This window comes from Syngnathus scovelli, chromosome 11, assembly GCF_024217435.2.
Source record: "Syngnathus scovelli strain Florida chromosome 11, RoL_Ssco_1.2, whole genome shotgun sequence".
NCBI classification, from domain to species: Eukaryota; Metazoa; Chordata; class Actinopteri; order Syngnathiformes; family Syngnathidae; genus Syngnathus; species Syngnathus scovelli.
Window position 1 is genome coordinate 2,319,978 of NC_090857.1, and position 11,814 is coordinate 2,331,791.

The 11,814-nt window shown below is 49.5% G+C and overlaps 1 protein-coding gene and 1 long non-coding RNA gene across 2 annotated transcripts; one reads left to right on the top strand and one right to left on the bottom strand.

Moving 5' to 3' along the window:
• Nucleotides 1–228: 228 nt before the first annotated feature.
• On the bottom strand, nt 229–11,082 carry il17rd (interleukin 17 receptor D). The gene is made up of 16 exons (XM_049732964.1): nt 10,915–11,082; nt 6,590–6,650; nt 5,283–5,405; nt 3,895–4,013; nt 3,642–3,762; nt 3,537–3,581; nt 3,303–3,457; nt 3,166–3,234; nt 3,047–3,101; nt 2,861–2,971; nt 2,615–2,799; nt 2,434–2,549; nt 2,004–2,282; nt 1,417–1,926; nt 1,098–1,351; nt 229–1,025 (listed from the first exon to the last, which is right to left on the bottom strand). The coding sequence occupies exons 1-16, from the start codon at nt 11,032–11,034 to the stop codon at nt 910–912; spliced, it is 2,439 nt and encodes an 812-aa protein (XP_049588921.1). The 5' UTR covers nt 11,035–11,082; the 3' UTR covers nt 229–909.
• On the top strand, nt 5,399–6,536 carry LOC125976961 (uncharacterized). Its single transcript, XR_007484529.1, has 2 exons — nt 5,399–6,090; nt 6,197–6,536. It is a non-coding gene; the product is annotated as an uncharacterized lncRNA (long non-coding RNA).
• Nucleotides 11,083–11,814: the final 732 nt, after the last annotated feature.

Sequence of the window (11,814 nt, forward strand, 5' to 3'; positions counted from 1 at the left end):
GCCTTCCTACCAAATGGAATTTTGACGGCACTTCGGTGCATGTCTGGGTCTTTTCATATATGTAAATATTTGCACATTTTTTGTTGTTTTTAATGGAACAACTGGAATTATTTTATTAAACAAAACAAAAAAAGCATTCAAGAAAATGATTAAATGCCAAAAAGGTTTTGAAAAATTAAATACCTTTCTTTAAAAATAAATACTGTACATAAAGAAGGAAATAGGCACTTTTAAATTTCAGTAAGAAATGCTTTATTGGAACAAAAATAATTTCATTCTTTCTAAATTTTAAATTAAAACTACCCCTATTTCGACTTATTTTCTCAAAATGAAATTAGTTGAAAAAAAAAATGCAATTTCAAACTAATTACTGTTGAAGAATTCAACTAAATAGCTGTGGTAAGTGTTACGAGATGCCTTTTTTTATTTCCTACATTTAAGGTACGTACTATAAAACAGTACTTGGCCATATAATGCATGAAAACAAATCTAGAAAAAAAATAAAATTAGAACACATAAAAAATCTATATACAAGTGGGAAATGCAGTGTTCCCTTTTTCACTTTTGTGCCCAATTTCATTCCAAATGTTAGCAATAGGACAAGGCATCTTCAAATGTGAATAAAAATATATTTTCCACCAACATTAGGAACCACTGTCGAGTCAATATTCCTCCAAAAATATCTTTTCGGGGGCAGAAAAAGTGCCTGTGTGCCAAATATCCACTCTGGATGTTTCTCCTGGAAAGGAACATTTTGAGGAAGCAGGAAAATTCCCAGGCACTACAAAACTTCAAAAGTGGGGAAAAAAAATGCAGTGATTAGCAAAAGTTCCTGAGGCGTCGTCCTTCACACCTGATCACCATGGTTACCGGCATCCCAGAACATCCATTGGAGAATGAGTTTCAACGTTACAGTGAGGCCACAGGTTCCTGTAACGCACTTCGCTCCAAGTGGTGCAGTTCCACTTTACAAACTGTAGGGGTGCCGCAGCCTAGAGACGTGACTGCCGGCGGCTCCTCGTCTCCTACGCGATCAAACCAAAAGTCAGGAGGGTGTGACAACTTAAGCGGCGGCGACGTCTCATCGGCGAGCTCACCCAAGCCGGATGAGGACGACTCGCTCTCCGCCAGGGACGACGAGTCGGCCTGCTCGTGAGACAGGCCGTCCATCATGGGGATGGACAGTTCCGAGGACGGCACAGACGACTCGTAGATGCCCGAGTCGCGGGGTGGCGGTGGCGGCGGCAGCTCAGAGGGGCTGGGGTCACCCGACGCTTCTGCAGGAGGAGCCTCGTAGTCCAGGACGCACGGCGAAGGCGATGCTTCCTCCGGGAAGATTACGGAGGACGTTCTAAATGAAAGACGCAGCGGGACTTAAGACAGGTGACCCAAAATCTTGCCTGTGCATGCATTTACCTGGAAGTGTGTTCCAGCCCGGAAGGCGATCCTTGCGAGAGGGCTGGAGCAGGACTGGGAAAGGAAGCAGGAACAGGAACGGCACTCAGGCCGGGGCCCAGACTGAGGTTGAAGCTGACGGCGTCTGAGGGTGAGGCAGGGGCGAGCAAGAGCGCGTTCTTCCTGGACCTTTCCTCGCTGCCCTCAGGTGTCTTCGCCAGGACCTGGTTGAGAACCAGCCCGCCTTCCGGGCGGGTGGACGAGGAGGGCACTTCGTCGTCCCGGACAGACACGGCGGGTGTGCTGGGAAGCGGTGGCGAGCAGGAAGCGTGAAGCTTGTGGAACCAGTCCGGGTTTTGGCTGATGTGCTGGTGCATGTTGCAGATGGCCACGTAGAGCGAGCGGCCCGACTTGCTGCGGAAGTAGTTCCTGCGCGAGATGTTGAGCGGCTGAGAGTCGCGCTCGGCCAGGCCCGAGTGGCCCGAGTGCAGGCGGGCGAACAGCTGAGGCAGCTGATCCATCAGCTTAAACCTCAACACACAAAACGGAACAACACCGAGTCACTCCACTGTTACGAAAAACAATACCTACTCATGAGAACTGCCTACCTGGGAGCCAGACCGAGGACGGTGGGAACGTCGTTCTCGGTGGAGTAGTCGAAGTAGACGGCCATGTAGCGGTGGAGCTCGCCGACGTGGCCGTGCTCCTCGCTCTCCTGCTGCTTGGCCTGCCGCAACTTCTCGCCGATCATCGCCACGCCCGCCACAAACAGGTCGCCGCCGCTGCCGCCGGACCTCCCCGCCGGACAATCCATGTCGCAGACGGCGCTGTTGCCGCGGCGACCCACCGGCGTCTTTCCTCGCCGGCTCTTCCTCTCCACGAAGTAGCTGTGGGGACGGAGGCGGAGCGAATGATTCCAGACGAGGACAGTATATGCTAACGGAAGTAGCATGTCGATTTCTCCTATCATTGTGCAAAAAAATAAAAAAGGTGGTGGTGGGGGGGGGGGGGGGGGGGGGGGGGGGGGGCTCAACGCACCGCAGGCCTCTGGAGCAGACGGTGATGATGAAGTTTGCTTCGTCCAGCTGCCGACTGAGCCACGACATCCGACCTTCCCTGCACATCTCCAGATGTTCCCACAAGTCCAGCCCCACCTGAGCGCCCACATGATGGACAGGTGAGACCAAACGCGCCAACCCGGCGGGCCTGGTTCGCTCACCTCGCAGCCGCAGAAATCCTGCAGGAAGTAGGCGAAGCTTTGTACCACTGCGGCGTGCTTTGCCCCGTCGCGGTCCGAGTAGCAGATGAAGACTTTGGGGCGGGGCCACGGTCTGTCGGCGCTGGACGCCGCGCTCTGATTGGATGACTCGCTGCTCTCCTCGTCCAGCTGGCTGTAGATATTTTCTAAGGAGGAGCCGCGTGTCCAGCCGTCATGGTTTCCATCCCGGGAACATTTTGCTCTCACCTTGCTGCTTCTTGCGGCACATGACGGTGAAGAGTGTAGCGAAGGCCGACATGATGACCAGCGGCACGGTGATGGCCATGGCACGGATAGGCCCCGCCCATGGCCAGTGCACTGCAGCGGGACAAAAGGGCACTTTGGTCGAGCGCAAAATGGCCGCCCCACCCGTAGCAAAAAAGTCTGCCTTACCTTGGCTGACGTAAAACTGCGTCTGGCGCCTGGTGGTGTTGCTTTCGTCCCGGAGCTGACGCACAACAAAATTGCCGTTACGGAAACGAAGGAGCTCGCCGGTTGCGGCGTTTGAGTACCTCGATGGTGTAGGTCCCTGGAGTGACGACGTCCCTCAGGATGCACGTGCTTTGCGGCCGCCCGGCGTCCTGTTCAACACATTGACTTAGCGTGACGGCAAAGCGGCGGCGGCGGGTCCGGACGGCGCGCGTCGTACGGGCTGGCAGCGGTGCAGTCGGAAGGCTCCGTCGTCCTGGCGCAGTTTGTAGTAGACGTAGTAGAGATGGAAGGCGAAGGAGGGCGGCGCCTGCTCGAAGCTGACGTGCAACTCGGAGCCCAGCTGGGACACGCTCAGCGTCTTCGGCTTCCAGACTGCGACAGAGAAGCAACGTTTTTGGAGTTTTGCGGGAGCAAGCCTCGCATCTCGTGAAGACAACGGCGAGAAACTCACATGGCTTGCAGACAGGGTTTTCCGAGCCCAGAAGAACTTCACAGGCTACAAAGAACAAAAAATGGGTGGGCTAAATGCGTTCAAAACGAAAGCGAACGCACTTACAGTTTGTCCTGAGGAACGACGGCGGGAAGAAGGTGTCGTTCATCAGCGTGGGAAACGGCACCACGCGGACCAAGTAGTCCGTGTCGAAGCTCAAGCCACTAAACGGCTGACTGCTCAGCTTCTGCGCCATCATGGTGGACAAAGAAGGAATTCAAGAAGAAGGACTCAACCAGATGAGAAAGCGCCCAAGGGGCGTCCACATTTGAAGAGCTCAAGAAGCTACCAAAAAAAAAAAAGCCCATGTTGGTCTCACCGTGTTCTTGTAGGAGAAGTTGAGCTGCCGCGGGTCTTTGAGGACGAGATGTTGGCATCGTTTTCCGTCGGGGTTCTTGTCCTCCAGATACACCCGGAAGCCTTTGACGTGTTCGATTCCTGCACAAACAAGTCCGATTTTTGCGTCCATTCCACTGGACATTTCGAGAGACAGCTTTCCCCCAGCGGCACCAACTGGCGTCTCTCTTTGCAGAGGAGAAAGCAAACATGCCTTAGATGATTTGTCCACAAGCGTAATTGTTTTGTCACTTTTGATTTTAGGGAAGCTGTTACTTCTAAAATGGCAACGTCGCAGAATTGGGGGAGGTTTCAAGGTTCCGGTGCCAAAGAACGAGCGTGGCGCCATCGCATTGCCGCAGGATCACCGAGCCTGACATCCTGGCTTCTTTGACATACGTAGCTCCTCCCCTTCCCATCAAATTGGGCCCCCCCAGCTCTTTCTTGTCATCCACGCCCAGCCTGCCCCCCTCCCCTCCCTCCACCTGCGCCCCCACTCTCTTTCATCCACCTCAAAGCCGCTTTGACTCTTGTAATGAGAGCTTTCCATGCACGGGACATGTTGTTCTCATTAGCCAGACAGCAGAACAGGGTTTTCCGTCTCCGGGCAGATTCCTGGGCATCTATCCCAACCTACCTACCTTCCTTAGCTTCTTCTGAGTAATGCCTTACATTCATGAATTACAGCAAAATAGAAATAAATCAGAGGAATTGGGTTCCTTTTGTAAGGTAGAGCACATTTGTCAGACACTGCTTGTCAGAATACCGACAGATTATGCAAATCACTTCTTGCTGGCAGAATTCCAAATTCTAAAAATACAAATCTTGCTCGACTTCTTGCAGCCTGGAAGGATTCCAACAAATGGCAGTAGTTTGTTTGGTACTCAGATTAGAGTTTTTAGAATTGCACGTTCATTCTTTTTTTTTTTTTTGCAGAAAGTCATCAAAATGATTCGACTTCTTGGGGCACGGTCCTACTCGCCCCTTCGGCAAAGATCCCAATCTCTTTTGAACTACCTGTAAAGGTTTGACGCTGAGTGAGCAGGAAGACAGAGAGTCGTCCCGTTGTTCAGCCACCGCCGGGCCGGCAAATTCCTCGGTGGGATTTTTGGGTCTCTTTGTGGGGGGAAAACAACTGGCTGCATTGTCACAGCCGGCAGTTTCGAGTTACACACACACCGACCCACGCGTGCGGTGCGCACACACATTCCTCGGCACTCGCACGCAGGTAGCGAGTTACGATCAAAGCCCCGTACGTTCACAGCCTTACACATGATCCGTCCTCCAAAGTTCTCATTTGATTTTTCCTTCAAATTGGTTTCGGTTATTTTGTCGGTTTCCCAAATGTAGAGCGAGAGGTAACTAGCGCACCTAGCGGACTGGCGGACCAGTGGACCACGACTCCGGCTTGGTGGTCGCACGCCAGATGCGTGAAGGAGACGTTGGCCACCTCGTGAATGACGTGTTTGCCCAGCGGGGAGTTGGACGAGCAGTCTGGAAAAGACACGAGCAAACACAAGCGTTAGTGGCGCAAGCTAACAAACGGCAGCATTCGACACCTTTGCGTCCATCGTTCACTTGACAACGAGCCATTCCAAACGGCTGGAGTCGTTTCACAAGCTCATGCAAATGCCCAACCCTAGCTTGAAACACAAACGTTTGCTTGAAACCCCAACTTGAAACCCTACCCCAGGATTGAAAACCTCATCTTGACAAACTCAGTCTTTGTTTGGTTCAAGACACCGTTGGAGGAGCGTAGAGGAAGGCGAGCGGGAGCTCAGATACGACTCACTGCTCCTCTTTGACGGACGGACGGGGGGGGGGGGGGGTCGTCCTGCTGCTCGGGAACCACGGAGGAACTCTTTCAGGTCGGCGGATGCGACACGAGTCACTGATCCGCTTGGAAGAAGATGTTGGAGGAGGAGGTGGGGTGGGGTCACGTTCAGGGCTGAAGGAGGTCAAACAGATGCTAAGCTAATTAGCAGGGTGACGAGCGAATGACCAGAGAGGTTCGCCTTGCACTCAAGTGGCACAGTCCTGCTCGAAGTTTTTTTTTTTCATGATGACATCACAGCTGCTCATCTGGAACCTTCTGAGGGGGGGTCCAAGTGCATTTTATCTCCCGCCATGACATCACCGCCGACGCATTCTTCATCCGAGGGGAAGAAGAGGCAGTCAAGTATGTCTACGCGCGCACACAAAACCTTATTGTCATGTAAAATCAGCGCTACGCTGCCGATTAAACGTCCCCTCAAACTTTTCCCCTTTTATGTCGGATTCCTTAGTTCATAGCTAGCCGACCTCTGAACCCTGACCTGCCCGACATCATACAAGCATGACCTCTCCCAAGACAAACTGGAAGCAAATTTAAAGCAACGTGGATGAAAAAGTGGATCACGCACACGGTCACGGACAAAAGGCCGGCTGGCCGTGAATCGGATACGGCTCAGGAACTTGACTCCGTCGGACAAAAGAAGAGGAAGTGTGTGCATGTGTGTGCGTGTTTGGGAGCATCGTGAAGAGAACTGATGCTGAGCTCTGATGATTGGACTTTTTAACACTGGAAGTTGAACGTTGCTTTGCATCAAGAGCAAATACACCTGTGGTTTGCCTGCAAACATCTAAGAGGGCAATTTTTTTTCTTTTTGGGTTCAACATAACGTAAAAGTCAAACTCACTGTCGCTTCGGAGCGTGACCCCCAGCCGACGACCCCCATCGGCCCCGGACTGCATCGGCATCTACATAAGAGAAAATAACGATTAATCCTCACAAACTATTACAAAAACAAAATCCTTTTCTAATTATATTTGACGTAGCGTGCAATCTGGCGTAGCCACACTTGCGTAAATTAGAAGCGGCTTCTCGGGAGCCGCTCGCCGCGCCGTGCCACCTTTGAAGCATTTTTACAACTTTGACCTGACGCGCGTGCGCACACGCCAGCCGGCTTGTTAGAGGTGTCAGACCACACTAACACCTACACAACAAGCACACGTTAACACCCGAAAGCACTTAGACGGATGTCCCGCTGTGCACGTGTGTGTGCAGAGTTGGCGTGTGCGTGCATGTGTTTGTCGTTATGAACTTGTGCACACCCTCATTGCCCTCAAACCAAACACACACACACGGCAGAAATTAACCATCAAACGAGACTTTGATGCGCTCGCCACACACACAATAAAACCTTCTCGCAATAAAAGGCAGCACGATGAGGGTTGTGACACACAAGCATAGAAAGACAAGAAAAAAATCAAACATCCACACAAACACAAAGGCGGGACACGGATTTTTCTTCGCTCATGTAGCAGAAGAAAAGTTAAGTCGTAAAAAGGCAGGAAGTGGAAATGACTGGAGGGGCTTCTTGAAACTGATAGACCGGTGGTATTGCTTTTTTCCAGGTGTTCCTCAAATTGTAATCAAGGAGCAAAAAAAAAAAAAAAAAAACTCGCCACCAGGATTTATCAACAGGCGCTCGCAGCCCCGCCAGCGATCAAAGTATGAGTGAAAGTAAAACAGGCCTATTTTGCAAAATGGCGTCTGCCAAAATGGCCGACTTCTTGTTCAGTTTGGGCCTCATACGATAAACCCAATTTCATGTCCCTCGGCGAAACTTGTGTAATTTTAAAATGATACAATTGAGTAACTTCTTTGGTGTCTCGTCATTTGCGGCAATTCCCAAAACTTTGTCATCATACGCGTCCTGCTTGGAATGTGCCCAAAGTGGTTGCTTCAAACCAAAATTGCTGACCCCTCACATCTGGGAAAAAAACATTTTGATGAGAGGTGATGCCTGAGGCTAAAGGAGACTAAAGCTAAGCGGAACCGACCCCCCTACCCCTACCCCACCCCAAAAATGACTTCCTGAGCTAATCACCAAACTAATTGCAGCCTGAGCTTGTGGAAGACACAGCGATTAATCACAGCGATGCCACGAGGGCAGAAGGCCGAGACTGGAGGATCATGCAAGAAAGATGGCGGGGACGGGAAAGGTAATAATCACTGAGCCTGCAGGGAAGGAAAGAGGAGACGGAGGAATCAGGTTGGACAGAACCACTTCAATTGCGTCCGTCCGTCCGGGTCTGTTTTGCCGTTGGACTCGCTTCCAGATGTGCGCTTTCAATACTTGGTCCTAAAAGATTTGTTTTGCAATACCTCTTGTCTAATTTGCTTTTTTTCTTGGATTTCTTTCGGAGTCACAAACCAAAGCGGCTGGCTTGGTGTTTCTGCCGGAGGACGATGAAGGTCGTCCAGGTGCACTTTGCATTCTGAGAAGGAAAAAAAAATGAAATCTGCCCTGGAATGCAAGACCTTCGTTCTTCCTGCATTTATTTTCCAGACACATCTGGAGTTGTCATGAGGTCGGCAAGTCTTTTCCCCCACGTGTCCTTGTGTGTGTGTGAGTGTGTGTGCATAGTTTAAAAAAAAAAAAAGAAAGAAAAAAAAATCTCATAGTAAATCTATGATCAGCAGCTGTGCAGGAGGAATTAGTCAACACAAAAGCGTAGTACAACAATGCAACCTGAAGATATGTGTGTGTGTGTGTGTGTGTTCAGCCAAGCAGAGCTTTCCCAGCAACAGGAACAAAACCTGCAGCTCGCACCTCCTGCATGAGTGCTCCTCAATAACCCCCCAGCAGCCGACCCCTGCTGAGCTGGGGCCTGCTTTCTCCCCCCTGAACGAGGAACAAATCCATTCCAGACCTCCCGTGCAAAAGAGGAAACGGCGTTGAACCAAATCATCCATTAAGTAACAAATGAAAACAAACCGGCACCAATTCGTTCCTCGCAAACTAACTGGAGCTCACCAACCGCAGCTTAAAATGATTCGCAACAAATAAAGTGGTATTGTTTTTCTTTGGGTTCTTTTGTTCTTGCGACAAACGGGAACCAGTTCGCCAATAAGAGAAACTGTCGCGGTGGTATCGCTAAGTTCCCGAACTGATCAGGGATTTTGTTTTTTTAATGCCTCATTATCTTCTGCCAACATCTGGACGGCAGGGTCCAAAGAGACATTTGTAGGCAAATTTCACACGGGAAAGACGTCAAGGTTCTCTGATACCAAAAACACACAAGCCCCCGCGGTGCTGAGAGCCTGGACGATGAGGAACCTGCCTGGAAAGTTGTGATTTGGGCCAGGAGGAAGTGGACTGATTTTCCCTGTGCGTCCTCCCTGCAGATGGACACACACACACATGCAGACGAGGGAGGAAAAAGAGAAGGCGAAGATCATCCGGCTTTGCCGAACACAAAGGGATGTTTTAGCAAAGGGCACAGGTGAAAGCAGGCAATACGATCCGGGAGGCGGGATATCTAAGCCGAGATCTAAGCGAAGGTGGGGCAGCTTTGCTCCGCAGAGACTGGATGCAAAACATGAGGAAATGATGGAGATTGAACAATGCTTCAAAAACCAGGCCAAGTCTGTTTTTTTTTTTTTTTTTTTGCATTTCCAGTTGAAGCTTACTGGAAAACAGTGAGGGGAAAAAAAAAGGCTTCCATGTTGTTTATTGAACCAAACCAAATTTGTCTTCCAAAAGGCAGCTCGGCCCACACATTGCCACCTATAGGCCTGGCATGCAAATAACATGTTTTTTTTGTAGGTCGTTATCCCAAACCTCACACTCTTATTCAACCCCCCACACACACACCTCCGACAACTTCACACCTGTTAAATAGCAAAGCTTCAAACCCCCACAATGAGTAGTCTTTCGTGTGTGTGTGTGTGTGTGTGTGTGTGTGTGTGTGTCGGCTGGTGCAAAGGGGGTTGTTGCAGGAAGGAATGTTTCCGAGGGTAAACAGTGTGAGGCTTCCTGTAGACAACACTTCAAAGGGTAAAAGGGGAAATACAGATAACAAGCCCAAACACACACTTACACACGCACACACACGCACACACACACGCGATGGGGGACACATTATAGAGTTTTGTCTGAGCAGTATGCCGAAATATCCTCCAAGAATGGAACCATATTGGAAGCCTGCAAATGTGGGTTGGGGTATCAAAGATGTCCTTAATAGCTTGAGTAAAGCCAAATCAGAAAAAAGTGCAAACATTAGTGAACACATGAATGGATGATGACATCACCTACGTGCACGCACATATATGAAAGAAAACAGACACACACATCATTTAACCCCTGGAGCAATGAAAACTTGGAGGGGAGATGAAATAAAAGTCTGATCAGATGTGTGGATTTTTTTTCCTTATAAAAAACAACAAGAGGAAAAAGAGAACAACAAAATATCTGTTAAGTTTTGGAAGCGTGTGCTTGCCAAACTTTTTTTTTTTTTTGCCAGCGCAGCTGCGAGCAGCACATGTTGTAGGGGTCCACTGTGAGAGCCGGTTAAAGCCATCAAATTGCAGGAAGTTAACTTTTTTTTTTTTTTTTTTACTACCTGCAATCAACCAAAGCCACAAAAGTATCGGTGGGCTCAACCTTTTCATGTTGCCCACCCCAAATTTACAACATGAACTATTGACTTGGACATGATGAGACATTCTGCAACAATCACAATCTCCAGAAATCAAAGTTTACACATTACGCAAATGTTAAAATATGTTCACACAGCGACAACTCTTACATCGAGTTAGGTTTGGAAGTGACGTAATTGTCATTCAACTTTTTAATTAATTTGACAGACTTACAACAACTACACTTAAACCGAATTAAGGGCCGGAAACGATGCTAACTAACCGTTTAAGAAATTACAAATCACAGCCACACGTCTTTAAAACGCCACGTTTTCGAGCTCAGTTGGGCAAGGAAGCAAAAATCTCCGACAGGTAAATTGACACTGGCAAAAGAATGCTGAAAAAAAAAGTTAAATGTAATTAAACTTTGTACATTCAATCCGAGTATTCCGCTCAAAGTGTGCGGCAAAGACAAGTTTTAAAAAATACGGTGACACCTGAACGTGTGCACGTCTCGCTGGGTGACAAGTTAAATCATCAACAATAACAAAAACTCCCAAATGTAGATTTTTATTCGGATTCTTTTTCATTTTTTACCTTGAAGCCGCATCGTTCCTGGTTGTTCCTCCTGCTGCCCGAAAGCGTAGCCTCACATAAAACATTCCATATGAGGAGAAAAGCAGGGAGACAGACGAAGAGGGCGTGAGGAGCCGCCATTCCTCTCCGAAGTCTGAACAACTTCTGCAGACCCAGCGGCGCACTCACAACGCCGAGACGCGTGCAGGTATCCATGCGCATGCGCGTTGATCTGCCGGTGCGCTCCTCGAGCGAGGGAGACTCAAGTGGAACTCCATGTACTCGCTGATTTTGTTCCCTCATAATTATATAATTGTTAAATATTTCTGAAGCGGGGAGCCAACCCCATTTTCGTGGAAAACGCGTATTACTAGTTTCATGGGGTTAGAATATTTTTTTCTGAATGGGAATAGAGGGGGGCGGCTCGGTGGCGCACTGGGTAGCACGTCCGCCTCACAGTTAGGAGGGTGCGGGTTCGATTCCACCTCCGGCCCTCCCTGTGCGGAGTTTGCATGTTCTCCCCGAGCCCGCGTGGGTTTTCTCCGGGCACTCCGGTTTCCTCCCACATTCCAAAAACATGCTTGGTAGGCCGATTGATCACTCCAAAATTGTCCCTAGGTGTGAGTGCGAGTGCGAATGGTCGTTTGTCTCTGTGTGCCCTGCGATTGGCTGGCAACCGGTTCAGGGTGTCCCCCGCCTACTGCCCGATGACGGCTGGGATAGGCTCCAGCATGCCCGCGACCCCCGTGGGGACTAAGCGGTTCAGAAAATGGATGGATGGATGGAATAGAGGGATCCACAGTCCACTGTGTTTTATATTTAAAAAAAAAAAAAATCAAATTAACAGTGGCAGATAAGATTATACTGAATGGAAAATATGGTATGAGCTTTACAAAAACATCCATCCATCTTCTTCCGCTT